The sequence below is a fragment of the Accipiter gentilis genome, chromosome 10, assembly GCF_929443795.1.
Source record: "Accipiter gentilis chromosome 10, bAccGen1.1, whole genome shotgun sequence".
NCBI classification, from domain to species: domain Eukaryota; kingdom Metazoa; phylum Chordata; class Aves; order Accipitriformes; family Accipitridae; genus Astur; species Astur gentilis.
Genome location: NC_064889.1, coordinates 32,184,018 through 32,200,396, shown reverse-complemented (window position 1 = coordinate 32,200,396; position 16,379 = coordinate 32,184,018). Strand labels below are relative to the sequence as shown.

Here is a 16,379-nt window from a genome sequence, read left to right as displayed (position 1 = left end):
AGCGTCGGCGACAGGCGTGGGCAGGAGCGGCTCCCGGCCCCGGGAGCAGCCTCGGGGAGGGGGGGCGGACATCCCCACGACTGGGGCTCACAGAGGAGTCCGGGCCTCCGCGTTATGAAGGGCTGTGAGAGGCCCCTCGGTGCCAGCGCTGATTCGGAATCCTCCCGCCCATGTTTGCAGCCCCAGAGCTTGTCAAAGGGGCGAAACGTTTCCCCAGTGGCTCTCACGGTGTAACCCCCGTGCCGCGCTGGCGCCGGTGCCTTCATACGGCCACTTTTGTACCCTGCAGCCCTGCATGAGGCTGAGGAGAAGCGGCCAGTGTCACTTAATGACAATACCCAGAAGGGGAGATCCTGCCGTAGCAACTGGTGAAATTTCCTGTATAAATATTGATGAGCCCAGAGGGAAAAGGAAATTCGAAGCTGGCCAAGCCAAGACGGGATGTACCCCATGGCTGCAGGTCCCAGCAGCCTCGAAGGCGGCCTCCGAACGCCACCTCCCCGCTGCCGTCCACAGACGCACACAGATGTCTCCAGTAGGCTTCTCTTTATTACAGCCTTGCAACTGCACGCAGAGGAAATGTTCCATTTAAAACCCATGGGTTTTACCGTCTAGAGATCCCTTTGTTTCATGTCTTGAGCAGAGGCCTTTTTACTTGGCTTCATTTCTTTCTTAAATTTGGGCCTAGTAAATGACACTGTCCTGTCTTCAACAGCATCTTAACATTTTGCTGACACTGCTTGGAGTTGGTATGGGCAGGACAGGCAGGTTTCATGCCAGCTGCTCTGCCTTATTCAGCATTATCATTGCTGGCATAATGTGAAGCTGAGGAGTTTGAGGATTTTTTTTTTTTTTCCAGAAATGTTCCTATTCAGAGAACGCCCAAATGTAAAAGAAGAAATATAAATATATTTTGGAAATAAACTGTAAAATCTACAAGACAAAGACTAAAAATCAACTAAACCTTAACTCGCCTTTGCTTGCTTTTACAAAGAGCTTTGGAAAAGATCCTGCTTTCAGTTTTCAACTAGGGAGAAGTCCCATATACAAATTTTCTACATTTCTTCCTTTATACAGCTTGACAAAGGAAATTGTGGCCTGGGGACATGGCAGGCTAGCACGATGTTTCACATCATAAGACTCCTTTTCCCACTTAATTCCTTCATGTTGAATAAAAAGAGGTAATTTTCAGACATTAAATTTAGATTAAGTCATGACTGGTAGTAAAACCAGCTTGATCTCATATTAAATATGCCTTCACCTAAGTGAAAACAATTAGAAGATTAAATGATTCTTAAAAGTCAAACGGTATATAGAGTTATACAATAAACTGTAGTGGGAAACAGTCACCAGATAATGTGAGATTTGGTTTCCCAGACTCAAAAGAATTACACAAAATAAAGCAAACCTAATCTTGTAAGAGATCATTCCCCAAAACTGGGTCAGAAAATGTTGCCTCCCTCTGTCAGCAGGTATTAAAACTGAGAAAATCCTTCCTGATAATAAAGTATTTAACAGGATTTCGTAGGAGAGATAAGTACACCAGAAGACATTCAGTTAAAATTAGGAATGCTCATTGATTTTCTTTATCCAAACCACCAAGGGTTGGTCAAGACTGTTCAAAAGACTTCATAAATTCACAGAGATTTCCTAAGTATGTAGTTTCTCACATCATTTTTATATTAGGAGAACAGGATCTGAGTTGGACGCAATCATCTTTGTAAAAAAGCCAGCCACCTTTCTGTACTACTTTTACCAGTGCCAAGAGGCGAAGAGATGTTTGTGTTTCCAAGTCGAAGTTAGGTGCTGTTTTCTCAGGCATGAAGATGAGCTCAATGAGGTCAGCCAGAACCAACTTGGATTTGTTTCAAAAAGCCAGCGTGAAGGAGGATGAAGTGTTTCTTCCAAGGAGATGAGAATGGCAACTCACCTCTAATCGGAGCACTAATGACTCGCCTTTGGCTATTCATTTTCTAACCATAGGATTGGAAGCCTCTCTGCCAAGAGAGGTTGTGCAGTCTCCATCTTTGGAGGTTTTCAAGAGCCAACAGGATAAAGCCCTGAATAACCTGGCTTGGTCGCATAGCTGATGCTGCTTTGAGCAGGAGGTTGGACTACAGACCTCCTTAGGTCCCCTCCAACCTGAGTTATTCTATGATTCTATTATTTTCATCCATTTTATATCTATCATCTTTGGCTTCCTTCAGATATCAAACTGATAAAGACTAGGTTTGAAAGTTTGTTTTTATAAAGCATGGCCAGAAAAAAAATTGTGAGTTTAACTGCTTTGTATGACTGAGACATGTGCCCCAGACAGAAAGAGGTAAAAATCTCTGTATGAGATGAAAATATCATGATAGCTCTTCAAGGAAAAACAATTAAAAGGGTGAGAAATGACAAGTCTTTTGAAATACATATCACAGGCCTATATGCATTGCAAAACAAACTGGAACTGCAAAATAACTACCAAAACAGGTTTATAGTACTACAGCCTCCAGTGACCTGCATAATAACGGCCAAGATGACTTTTGGGCATAGTCTCCACTGGCTGCAAGGTTATATATCATACAGTCTAAGCTGCTCCTTCATGTCTCCTTCAGACATCTCTCCAAATGTGTCACTTTTTTCCTTCATGAGCCTGAAGATGGCAGCCAGCTGCTCTCTCTGAACCCTGTCAAAAAAAAAGGAGAAGTAGGAATAGCCAGTCCCCAGAAGGCACTTTGAGCAAGAACACCATGGTCAAATGAAAACACAAAGCCAAAAGCAGGTCATTTTACAAGCCTTACTGGCTGCAGGAAATCTGCCCATGGGACATAAGAAGGAGATAGCCTCTGGTTCTCCTTCCTCCACCTTCCCATCTATCCAATCATCCCACACATCTCTCTGCAGTTCTTTAAATATGGAGTTAAAACAGACTGCTGTAACACTACCTTTGGAGTTCCTTAGGGCTTATCTATACTCAAAGTTTCAAGATAACTCGACATGTGGAATTTCATAAGACCAACATGTCCCAATTTAGCAGACTCCATAATGAAACTGGATTAAGCGTCATCAGCACAGTGTCCTTTCATTCTGTAATAAGAGTATGTAGATACAGAGTAATTCAGGAATAGCTATTAAATTTTAAATGCGTACCCTACCTGAAAACTAGAGACCAGACTACCTTCCAGTGTGGACATGACTTTAATCAGCCACTGGAAGATAAGATCACAGACAGAAATTTGCTTTGATTTGAGAGTTCATCTGCCAGTGTCAAATGGTGAGATGGACTCATGTAGCCAGTCCAGCAACAAGATGATCCCTGTGTGGGCAGAGGCTGACCAGTGGACCATCTAGCTCAGCTTTCCATCCCTAGAAAGTCCTGTAGTAGATGATTAACTCCCTTCTCCCCATAACAGAAGATGTCCTGATTTTTCCGTAACCTGAAGCAGTTAACCATTGTTGTACGCCCTGCAGCACAAAGATTTGTATCTGTCACAGGGCTTTTTTTGAGGAAACTTTATAGGAGGGCTTATATTGGTCATACGTCTACTGATCATCACTCAGGGATACAGAAGGGTGGGCAGCACAGGAGTGTCACTTTTTCGCAGGTAGCTCATGAACTGATGCAACAGTCTACAAATCCTCTTTTAGGGCAAAATGAACGTGCACCTTGGCTCCAGTCAGAGCTGTCTGTGGGCTGGTACATTCTCATTGCTGGACTCCACCTGATTGGGGTCAGACTGCAATATTGCCTAGCGCACCTCATATCTGACTCTCCTGTGTGAGATTAAAAGAACCAATGAGGTTGTGGTGCTTTATGGCCGTAACAAGGGAGAAGCAGTTTCTAATACTTCAAGGCTCATTTTGCCCTTACATGACTGTGGGGCTGGAATTCAGTGATAACTTAGCAGCTCAGAGCACAGATCTGCCGCAATCCCAGCTCCTCCTGCTTGTTTAGCTTCTTTAGACCTCCTGTGGGCTAGAAAGACAGACTCTGGCTTTTACTTCCACATGGTCACCCTGTCAAGAGTCCTTTGTCCCCATCACAGCCCGCTTTCCACATAGGACTTTAATACACTGTAATTAATCCATTTAAATGCAGGCCATTATTTAACCTGGAGTAGACTTCCTGCAAGTCCTGTGTGGACAAGCTATTAGTTGTTCCACTAGCAGGAAGGATAGAAATACCTATTGACCGGCAAAATGAGGACACAATCTTTGCTTGAAAGAAGAGAGGACAGCATCAACACATCTGAAGCAACCACACCACGAACAAGATCAATGGAATGAGACAGTCAGGAACGAGCAGAGGAGCCTTCACACGCTGTGCTTCTGCAGAGTGGGGCTCTGCATTTTCCCCTCTCCTGGACTAAGTCCCAGCAGAAGCAGGAACAGCAGGCTGTCCTCCCAGCACCGTTACAGCAGGCAGGGCAAGAAAAAACAGATCCTGGCAAAAGAAAGCTCATTTGCCAATTCTTTTCTATTGCAATTAAAATACAATTGTCCTAAGGCCAAACATATTCTGATAATGATGTGGGATCTTCTGGTTACGAAACCTCTGGCCGTAGGCTGTCAAGCGCCTGGATTTGTCTGTCTCTTCTGTAATTTTTTGTGCTCACATGAATAGCATCCAACTGCCCTTTCCAGACAAGAGGAAGGGAAGCATGGTCATTAGTGATCAATATTTTATTTTAGATCACTGCTGGGCACCAGAGGGCATTTCTCCAGTCTGGTGTGGAGAAATTCAATACACGGCTTTGCCTCACGTGTCTGAAATGCATGCCAACTGGGAGTGCTCCACACAGGTCTGCATCCCTCGCTCGTTATTTCACAGACATTAACACTGCTGAAACCTCCCCAAAGGCCCATTTCCTTGCCTCTAAACCTCCAAAATCAAGATCACAGAAAGTATTCACTCAATTTTTTTAAGCACGACATCAATGCATTTTGGCTCTCCCCTCAACTTTAAATATCATGACTGTGCATTTGAAAAACAGAAATAAAAAAAGAGCTGTTACTGCTGTTAATTCTCTGTGCTACATCATCTACGACAAAGGGAGAGCAAAACAAAGGTAAAGAGAGAAAAGAGCCTGGGAAGGAAGAGTAAGGCATCAAAAACATGAAACTGATTTCAAAAAGGAGCTTCTCCTATCAAAGGTGACCTTGCAAATCAACTTTGTCGTGCTCCAGCTTGGGGTTTGGGTTGGGGTTTTTTTTGATGATTTTGAATCAAACCTACCCCATTCACAAGTAAAATCATTCTCTCTTCCCACAAGTGCTGTCCTCAAAACTACTTGGATTTAGGATGTCAAACAGGATTTTACTTATTCCTGACAAAATAGATGAATTAAGGATTTTCAAAGCAGTCTAATTCTTCTTGATAGGCAATTGAATTTGCATACTTAACTCCCTTAGGCTCTTTTTAGACATTTCAGTCCAAGACTTCTACAATTAATGGAGGTTTGGGGCAGTGAGCCATAGGTATGTTAAAGGTGATCTCCGTTTCAGGAACTGCTAGGCACCCATGTTCACATCAGCTGAAATCCTGGGCAGAGCTCTGCCTTGGGAACATTGCTAATTGTTCTGCAGCCAAACAAGACCAGGATCCTGCTGCAACACTGCATTGCTCCAGCAGAAATAAGGGAAAATCCCTGACGTTCACCACTGGTCTGACTCTATTGTTAAAGAAGCCAGTGAAATCATTTATGGGGTAAGAGGCACAGGAGGGCAGAATGTACCTCTAACCTAAAATCCAGATTTTCAACACAAATCTCTTGAGAAAGAAGTTACAAGCTGCTGGAGGCAGGGAGAACAAGCACAAACCAAATAAACTATTCAAAGGTTTATTGGACCAAACAAAGGCAATTTTTACAGATTCAAGCCACTAGAATTACAGTCCTTTGTATAAGAGCCACCATCAGATACAAAACAAACAAACAAAACAAACAAAAGTAAAAAATACCCAGACAGCCATTTGAGTTGAAGAAATAGTTTGACTCGCGGCCACTAGCAAAAATCTGGACTCAACTATAGACTTTGCTCGATGTACATATTGCCATGTAACTTAAACACAATGTATATAAGGCATTCTTTGCATAGTTGGGTGCTCGGGACACAGAGTCAGCCAGCCAGCACCAAGGGGACACAGCAGCTGTACCAGCGGGATGTTGAAGCAGAGGATCCAGATGTGCCTAAATTCATATGCAAACCACTGAACACGCTTGCAGTTGTCGGCTGGGAAGGGGCAGCCCAGCCTCTTCTAAAGCTGAAGCCTCCTGCTGTTCTTTAAATGAGCCCTTTTATTAAGAGTTTGCCAACCCCAGGCGCTGGAAAGGACAACTGTGTACAAGGTTTCAAGTATTGTCTGCATAGGAATTAAAAAGGGAGAAAAAAAAAAAAAAGCAGCCTGTTCGGTTTCCGATATGTTTGCAGCGTTAGCCAAGAGGCAGTTGTCCGGCAGTGAAAGAGAAACTTTGAAGGACACATCCCCACCCAGCCTGATATTTCTACAACATTGCTAGAGAACTGGGACCCTCTTCTCACTCTTGCAAACCAGCTGGGTTTGATTTAAAACCTGCTATGTCTGAAGCAGGTATATGTGCCCAGCCAAATTCATCTTGTATATGTGACAGAGCTGAGGAGCAATGCTGAGCTCTGGCTCCAGTGGACAAGCCACAGGGCTAGCAAGAGAAGAGGACACTGGAACAGCAAGCAGGCAGAGCAATGGGGACAGTGTCTCTTCCAGGACTCCCACTATCTCATCCTGAGCCAGAGGGAACCCCTGATGCCATAGCTACCTCCTTGGGTCTCTCCTCTTGGGAACTGGAGTAGGGAAAAGTGAGAATCCAGATATTAACAGCAGCCAAAGTGTGGTCTCCTAAACCTCCACCACAAGCAGAACAGCTAAACTATCCATCTTCATCACTTCTAGAGTCTTCTGTCTACCTACAGAATCAGCCCTCTGCTAAAATAACTACAGAAGCAAGATTTGAGTCAGTCCAGCTACCATCTGCCATCCCTCACTTGGACCCCACTTTATCCCTCCACCCCTCAGAATAAATCAGTGTTATAGAACACTTGAAATCATAGGCAGTTCCCACCCTCCAGCAATAAAGAGGAGTTTGGCCCCAGGAAGCAACATAGTCTGGTATAAGGTCCAGGCTGGTGTGGGAGAAGAGCTATGGTTCGCTCACCCGAATAAAGGAACAACACAGATTTCATGTCAGGCCTAATACATGGTAATGAACACAACTAATGGACTCGCTGCATATTTAGTGTCCAATTTGGGTTCTGTTTGGGGGAGAGGGAGGAAGGTTCATCCCAGCCCCCCAAACACAACTCGAGTCGCTGCTTGGGCCCAGCCCCAGTCCATGGAGCCACACAACAGGATCTCCTCAAACTTGACACCACAGGAGTTTTTGAAGAACTCAACTTCAGACCAAGAGGGGATCCCAAGTTTTGAGGGTTTATGGATTTCTCTTATGGGTGTGTTTGGTTGGTTTTGGTATTTCTCTCAAGCCTTTAAAGATGCCAAGGGATGCCTTTAGGAGGAGGCTAGGGACAACTTCATATAGTCTTCAGTTCTGCAAAGAGAAACAGGGAGAGAAGAGAAATCATTTCAGTCATTTCACCCCTCAGGTTCGTTCATTATCATTCACATAAACGAGCAGGGGGAAAACTCAGTACGTGTGTGGGGGGGGAAGGCAAAGCAACTTCCCACCTCAGGGCAGAACAAGCCACTGTTGGCACACCTCGTGCCTCTAAGGAGGAGGCACTTTGCTTCATCAACTGCAGCAGGATAGTCGAAACCCAATCAGAAGTGTAAATCGTTTCACCTGGCACCAATCTAAGTTACAACCTTTCTGACCTACTGATGAGAGCTGAAGCCCACCTAATTGGAGGCCTTCATTAGCTCCAGGGGTTACCACCTCACTGTCCTGCACAGAGCCTCCCTGGGCTGCTGGCACCCTTGTCCAGCCCAGATCCCTCTTCTCACCTGAAGCCAGATGAGCCAGGAATGAGTACTGGTTTCACAGGGCAGTGTGCCTGAACAGGTCGACCTTTCTCAGTCCTCCTACAGCTGTGTCTGTTCAAAGGAAGAAGGCAAAAATCCCAAGACTCTCTGCAGGTCACAAGGCTTCCTTTTGTTAGGAAGCTCTCCCAATGTCCCAGGGAAGGAGAGCGAGATCATTAGATGTGTTTTATGAGTGGGGACATCCAGGCACTCCCTGAGGTCTTGCAGCACGTTGTTAGCAGAGCCAGGGCTAAAAAAAAAAAATATGTGTTCCCTTGTTCTCAGTCTGAACCTTTCAGACACTCTGCCCTTACTGCCCCAGCATTTCTCACGGCCCAACCATCCACGGTGGGAAACACTTCACAGTAGGCTGGGCAGCTGCCCATGGACACAGAGACCTCCACTGAGGTAAAGGGAAGCTACAACACACAGTGCCTGGGTACTTACAAACTCTCACAGATGCACCCCAGCCTAATTCATCCTGGATTCAAGAGGGTTCACTGTTCACAGGTAACACCTGAACCCCATTTGAAAGTCCCTTACTCCTGCCAGCCACAGCATGAAGGCAAGTTACAGCCTCATTTCTTCCTCACTCTTCTGCAAAAGGTTGCCTTCTCCAGCAGCCTCATAAGTGCAGCCAGCGACCCGGATCCCAGATGGGAGATGCAGGGTGAAGCATCACGTGGGACCTCAAGCGACACTGCAGAGGCTCAGTGGCCGGCCCATTAGGACAAAGAAAGGAAATTCTCCGGAGTGGATAATCGCTCTGCGGGATTCGCAGCACTGAGGATCAGATCATCCTGCTCAAGTCACGCAAGCATAATCAGATTTCACGCGTGAGGGCATAAGCTTGTTGCCACGGGGGCCCAAAAGGAGAGGTCCCCTCCAGCATGCTGCAGTTGGAGCGGGGAGGGATGGAGGACATCAGGGAGGGTGGAGGAGGCTCAGTTGCAGCCTGCAGCCCCTCACAGGGATACTCACCTCCTGGACAGGGCCGACAGCTGGAGTGAGATGATCTTAAACCAAGCACGAACTTAATAGAGGATGTCCGTCAGAGCCATAAATTCCCCATCTGCACAGCAGGGGTACCCCTTTCTGCTCCTGGAGCAAGCTGTGAGGGGGATTAGACTAAAGAGCATGAGGCAGTCCATCACTGGGGACATCAGGGCTATATAAACCCCCAGGCTGAGAAGCTCTGGCACTGCTGCCGCGGAGCCTGAAAGACTTAATTAGCTTGGTATGGAGGCTGAGAGCTTTGAACCACTGCTTATCCTTGGCTCTTCCCTCCTTTCCATTCACCTTGGATGATGAAATCAACCTGATCAGCATGCTTTCCCCCAGCAGCACATCAATCAAACCAGGTTAGGGTCTTCTTTTGCTGGAAGCCCATATCCTTTCTTCAGATACAGATTATCCAAATATCTCTGCTCTGGCCCAAGCTGAGGGCCAAGTCAGTGAATCGTACGATTTGTCAGCTGGACATGATTCTGTGGAAGGAACAGCTAGAGAACAAGAAGCTGAGACAAGAGTGGGTCCTGGATTATGAGGGAGGCTCAGGTACTGAAGGTCTCAAAAGACCATGCTTCTCCTGAAGCATGGAAACTGGATGTCCTTCTGGTGGCCTCAGCAGCATTCCCCTCAATCCAACTCAGCCATGGCATTGGCACAAGGCTTCTTGCCTTTGAGAGCAGACAGAATCCCAGCACTGGTAGATGGGGTGGGCTAGTGGCATTCCCATCTGCATTTATCCCTCATGTGTGCAAAATCCACAGCAGGTCAGGAAATCCTGTAGCCCATCCATAGACTATAGCTTTCCAAAGGAGTTCTGACCCACTCTAAGGAGATTCCAGAGCATCTTGCTGTAACCACCTCTGGTAATTGCTTGTGCCCTTTTCAGGAATAGTTTCACTCAGAAAGCTGACTTTCAGAAGCATGGAACATTCCCAGCTCCTTCCCCTGGCAGAGAGGTAAGGCGCTCGGCTTGTCGGGACCATCAGTCCTCTGGTCTGAAATCCTGGCAAGGAGGGCAGATAGCAATCTGGCTCCAGAGAGGCTAGGATTGACCCTTGAGGATCAAGAGCAGTGAAAAAAAGCCCTGGGCAGATCCAGCAGTGAGTGGTCAAGCTCTCCCCAGGCAGTTCTCACTGCTGGGGATGGTCCCACCACCGCTTCCCATTTCTTTACCATGGGGACAGCTACCATGTCATTTCTGGTAGTGACCATAACCCAGTCTTGTCCAGGATCGGGGTATTGCAGGAAAAATATGAAGAATGACATAATAAATCTAAGCTTTCCCAGTGGTCCTAAAAGTGTGGGCCCGTTGCATCAGCTAATAGGTAAAACACAGAAAGAGAGGACTTAAATGCAGAACAGGGAGACACAGTCAGTACTTAGAAAAGAGAAGAGCGGGAGAGTGAGAGGTACCAAAGGGAGCTTCTATCAACACAAATCTGAAATTCCTCCAGCGGGACAGAAAAGTTGAAAGGTGCACTCAACCTTGGGAAATACCTAGTGCTCCTCAGGAACACCAGGAAAGCAGTTGAGGCTGCTGGAGTCTGCGTGGACCAGGGAGTGCAAGTCCCATTGCCTTTAGGATAGGGGCCAGCAAGAAGTCAGTGGGGTTGGGGACTGCGTCACCCCCTGAGCGGACCTTGCCCACCGCTGTTTCAAGGCAGAAGCCTCCCATGTTTCCCAGCCACAACAGCAACAGCTGAGAAGGCCAGAGCACAGCCAGGAAGGTGGCTCAAGCTCCTGGCCAGCTCAGCCAAGAGGCCACAGTCTTCTCCTTCAGCCCTGTGCCCATCCCCTTGCAACACTCCTGGCCAACGCCGCAGCAGTAGGGAAAGCCATGGATGGGCCAGCCTGTCCTTTCCTCCATCACTCAGTGTTTGTTTGCACCCAACATGGTGTGATGCCCTGATTCCCTGCAGCCCTTGGTCTCCCCTGGCCGCAGGGGAGCCGCAGGAGAGGCAGAGCCAGGCTCCCAGAGAGTTAGCAGATAGAGAACGGCAAGCTGCCCATGCCGCGCAGAATTAAGCAAAAGCAGATGAAGACAAGTTGTGAGCGTTGGGTGAGGGAGACGCAGAGCAGCAGCCACAAGCTAGGACAATTCAGGACCTGAGCCAAAAGAAAAAAACCAGGAGCTCAAGCAGAGTTGCTGTCTGATCTGAAATCTCATGCCAGGGCAGGCTCAGAGACTCACACCCTGCAAAGGCTATGGGGGAGCTTGCAAAAGTTTCCTCTCCGGTACAGGAGGAGGAGACAGGGAAGGGGCTTCCTGGCCTCCCCTTCCCTGGGTTTCTGAGGGAGGCATCCTAGTTGTTCCGTTTTTAAAGCTGCTGGGGACTCATGACTCAGTCAGATGCTCTATAAATAGGGCCAGAGCTCAAGTCCACTGACATCTTGGAGGTCAGAGGACATTTTCCCTGGGGATATGGTGGAAGCAGGGAACAGCACTGGGCCACCAGGAGACTCCCTCCTCATACAAGTGGAGTCTGGCACATATGGAGGGAGCATCAGAGTAGGGGGAGCTCAGCAGGGACCCCCAAACACACAGTACCCCTTTCCTACAAGAGGCAGGTGGGAAGAAAAGGTGCCTCATGCACTGGGTGCTTTGCAGCTGGAAACAGCCTTGCCCATGGTCAGTGCCATCCCTGTGGCTGGTGGCTGCAGTGAAGCAGTTGCCAGCCTGACCTGAAGAATCCCATGGTCCTAGGCTTCGCAGTTCCCTGCTGCTACTCCTCCTCCCTCAGCCCAGGACGACTATCGTGCTGCAGAAGATGAAAAGCAAACAAATAATAAAACCCCAAAGAAAGCCCAAACTTACCAGCTTCCCTCATCCAAAAGAAGCACCATGCTGGACAGGACAGGACAGCAAAGCCACTGGGTTGGGGGGGTGAAGATTAGCAAAAGAGAAGGGAGGAGAAAGAGGCCCAGATCCCATGCTATACAGAGGGGGGAGCAAGCAAGCGAGCCAGGGCTATGTGATGGCAATGCAGGGGGTGGACAGGGACAGATGCTGATGGAGAGCTCTCCCGAAATGCAACCTCCCCCAGCCCAGTCCCACCCACTTATTTTTGGAGGGCCAGTAGTGGAGATGTTCAAATTAGGTCAAGGTCTGTCAACACAGTCATTAAACCCCTGCAGCTGCTTCCTGCCCTTGTGTGCTCCAGAGTTGTCACCACAAGCATTGTCTCATTCAAAACCAGACTTCAGCACAGTTCTCCCTCAAGCCACAGCTACATCCCCACATTGGTCTGGGATGTCTGGCAGAGCAGGGAAAGGTCTCTACTCTCTGCCATTCCCTACAGCCAGTGTCCATCCAGGGCACCCTGCCTTGCTGAAACTCCAGGGTCCAAGCCCAGTTTTATTCAGTGCCTCATAACTGAGAGGTACTCTGAACCCAGCTGGGGAGGAGACAGGTTTCCATCGCTAAATTACCACCAAGAAAAGGACTGAGCATGAGATTTACAGCCATCCAATTCCCCTTGCATGAATTCCAACTTGCAGTCAAGCCCTAGGCTTAAATCTAGCCTTGATTCAAGCAGTTACTCCTCAACCCATCCGTGGCTGACCAGGAGATGTGAGGAGAGGATTGAGAGGCAGGAGAAAAATCTGCTGCTACAATGGGTCCCCTGGCTGCAGCAATTGAGGCCATTAGCCAAGGAAACTTGGCAGCCATCCCTACCTTCTCAGTCTTACACAGATTAGACTGTGGTCTGGGGGATCACCTGCTCCATCCATGAGTGCACCTGCAAACAGCAGAGCGTGTCTGAGCAGTTCGGTGCCATTCACTCAGACCCTGCTCAAGGGGTCTGCAAGAGTGCCCTAGCTAAGGCCCCATGGGGCAGCTTCTGGCTCTCCACCCTCACCTCTTCCTAAAGCCCAGAAACAAGAGAGAAGACAGAGAGGAAAAACCTTTTCACAGACCATCAGATGGGATCTGCTCTCCTTTCTCCAGCCAACACACCTAGCAAAGAGCAGCAAGGACAGAGCACAGACAGCTCAACCCTTTGGCATCACCGAGGCCAACCAAGATTTGGCTGGGACCTGCTCTGCCTCATGGAAAGAGAGAACTGAAAGCAGAGACCCAAGGGGGTCATTTCTCCTGATTGTTTTCTCTTTTACTATGTCTGGAGCCTTGTTGCAGCTGTCAGTGCTCAACAGAGTCCTGATCATACTCCTCTCGAACTGCAAAAAAACCCCACTAACTTCTTCCAGCCTCAAGGGAGGTTTGAAGAGCAGCTGGCAGAGACCACTTCAATCTATCCATGCGAGCCAGGCCCTGAAGGCACACTGAGGAGCCCTTCATCATCTGCACAAGGTGCCCAGCCAGGACAGCAACACCTAACAGTCGGCCCTTTGCAGGCTGTGTCTCATGCCAACACAGTTCAACCCTGTCTGAACTGGGGCAAGCTGCACTGCTACAAGTCATATTTCTCAGCCTTAACTAGTGCTTTGCACCATGGCAGCTACAGTTGGCAATAGATGGCCAAAAGCCTCAGGTGCAGAAGAGAAGTATTTGGGAAATACGCTGTGCTGGCTTGACTAAGGGCTGCATCCTTCCCCTGCACTCTTCCCCTTCCTGCCCAGACTATTTTTCTCCCCCAGGGGAACAAACGCTACGTGCTTCTGTTCTAGAAGTACTGGTGACCCGCCAGGTGTGATCAAGCACAACCACCACCTAAGCAGATGTATTTGCCAGCTAGATTTACTGTCCTCCTCCCTCACTGAGCAGTCCCTCTATTTTTTTAAGACTGAAGTAACCAGAAGCAGGAAGTTGCATCACTCAGTAAAGGTCACATTCCTTCCCCTTTTAGTCCAGATTTAGCACCAGTTTGAAGCCACAAGGCTCAAGTGAATACTAGGCAAGACAACCACAACTTCTGGAGTGATGCAGGTTAGAGCAGAAGTGGGGTTTTGGTTAAACAACTCAATCTACTGCATGCCTGTCGTCTCCTATCTGAAGTCCTATAGCTCTTCCTGGAAAAAGCAAATAATTCTTTCAGTGGCACCTCCAAAATTAGGGGTCCCTAAATTAAGACTCATGGACTAGTGATCAACACAACAAGTAGCCTCAAGGGGGTCTGGGAGGCCCACTTGCATTTTTGGGAGGTTGCTTACAAGGTGCTGGAAAAGGCAAATAATTCTTTCAAGGGCACCTCCAAAATTAGGGGTCCCTAAATTAAGACTCATGGACTAGTGATCAACACAACAAGTAGCCTCAAGGGGGTCTGGGAGACCCACTTGCATTTTTGGGAGGTTGCTTACAAGCTGCTTCACACAGGAACCTGTTGGTCCATGGGAAAACTGGAGGAGCGACAGAGCTAAAATCAAAGACTAAGCCTGTCTCAGCTTCAGCAACACACCTTAGGACTAACTACCCACTCACTCAGCAGCCCTAATTTTCCATATCAGTAAACAGAAGTGGTTGTGGGATGTCCAACTTCAGGCATCCAAGATGGAAGAGGTGAGCATCCGAACATGAGAGCCCCCATTCCCCCCCCGAGCACTCATGGTAAGCGAGATGGAGGCAGAGGGGAGCGGACTTATTAATCTGTTATGAGAAGGGAAGGGGAGGGAGGTGGTGAGGGAGGTGGGACAGGCAGTCAACTGCAGCTCAGAAACAAACACTCCCCCAGAAAATGAGACCCAAAAGCAAAAAAAAACCCCAAAACACATTAGCAGATGTTACCAGTGGTACCACTACTTCTAAGAAATAGTGTGTCCTTACCAAAAAGATTTGCAAGAATGTTTGTGGCCGAGGACCTAAGGTACTTGCTACAGAGATGTGAGATCAGAGGTCAGCTCAATCCTGCAACATAAAGGTGGCAAACCTGGGTCACAGCAGATCAGCAGCATGGTCAGGGTGCACGGAGTCAGGGAGAGGGACGGGACTGCCAAGGGAGAAGGATGCAGGACTGGGCTGAGCCGCTGCACTCAGCTCACCCAGGAGCTTACCTGGCAGCAGCCCTGCCCCCTTACACCACCCGCGAGGCCTGAAATGAAAAGCTGCTGGTGCCGCAGTGAAGATTTGGGGGGGGTGTAAGCCAGCAAACAAAGCAAGACAAAAAAAATTCACAAAGCTGCCTTAAAGAAATGAACAACACAAATATGGAAGAGAAGAAAATAAAGGAGCAGTAGGAAAAACACATCTGCCAATGGCCCTCAGTGTGGAAAGCTGCGGAGAACCTCCAAGGGACCCAATGCCCAGGCACTGTCCATCAGTTCTAGGTGCACTGTCCTGCCCTGGGGCAGCTCCAGACGGATGTGAGCAGCAACGCCTGGGAGATCCCACATGCCCAGGGAAGGTCCATCACCCCCCTGGAGCCTGTTTTACAGTCCCGAGTACAAAACCCCTATCCCACTGCTGTCCATAGGCAACGTCCCCTCGGTGTCCCTGGGTGATAGCAGGAGCAGTTTTTGCCACAGAGGAACCAGCTCAAGGCCCTATAGGACTCCTGGCCCTGAAAACCTGAGCAGCAATTGCTGAGCTGGTTTGGGTGGAGCTGCTGGTGCAAAGGGTTTGCATTTGCCTGCTGCAGGTAGATTTTTGCATTGGTGCTTAGCAGGATCCTGAAAAGCAATTCCCATTGAGTCCCACAGGTTTCTCTCACAGTCACTCAGTTCATTCCACCACCACCCTCCCCAAGTGAAAAATACAGTGTCACTAACAGACCTGCTTAGCATTTCACAGGTTGGGGGCTTCAGGCACAATAAAGATATAAAAAAAGGAAGAAAGCAAACAACATTTTTCCTGATGCCACCAATGCAGAATCAACCCTGTGCCAGAGGAAACTGGAGCTCGTTTCTGTTGCTGACCTCAGAGCACAGAGCCCTTGCAGATCTTTGCCCCTGGCAGTGCTACAAGGCAGATGAAGCCCAAGACCGGATGACTGGGAGCCCAGAAGCCAGGGGAGAAGGAGAAGACATCTTTTGGTGGGAAGGCCGGGTTTGATGTGGAAAGAACGGCTGCAGGCTCAGCTAGTGAAGACAGCCTGCCAGAGCCCCGTGCACCACCTGAGCTTTTCTGAGGACCAGAGTGAGTGTGTGTCAGCACCAGCCCTTGGGCAGGTCTCTGGATTTACACTGCCTACCACAATGCCCTGCTCCCGCCATGGAGACAAACCTCGGCCATCCCAGCTGCTGGCAATGCAGAGATGTTGCCCAAGGGCCTTGAGACAAGGCTTGCCAGCAGGAGCATGCCTGACCCAGGGGCAGGGTACGGTCCCTCCATCCTTGCCCTCCCTGCTGCCCTCAAGTTTCCACTTGGTCCGTGTCAGGCTTTTACACCATGCCAGTTGTGGTGGTACTTATACCACAGCATCACAGGCAAGGTGTGACAAATTCCTCCAAATCATTCTAGGAGGTGCACACCACTGGG

At 48.5% G+C, this 16,379-nt stretch overlaps 1 protein-coding gene across 3 annotated transcripts in view; it reads right to left on the bottom strand.

Moving 5' to 3' along the window:
* Nucleotides 1–512: 512 nt before the first annotated feature.
* MXRA7 (matrix remodeling associated 7) overlaps nt 513–16,379 on the bottom strand; it is a 31,587-nt gene continuing 15,720 nt past the window's right edge. The window contains exons 5-6 of one of the 3 annotated variants that reach the window (XM_049813206.1): nt 14,730–14,810; nt 5,810–7,565 (exon numbers count right to left, since the gene is read on the bottom strand). In XM_049813206.1, coding sequence (XP_049669163.1) covers nt 14,777–14,810 — 34 coding nt within the window. In that variant the 3' untranslated portion in view covers nt 5,810–7,565; nt 14,730–14,776. Of the gene's footprint in view, nt 2,672–5,809; nt 7,566–14,729; nt 14,811–16,379 lie in introns of those variants that run through there. The other 2 variants (XM_049813204.1, XM_049813205.1) reach the window with 2 other exon arrangements.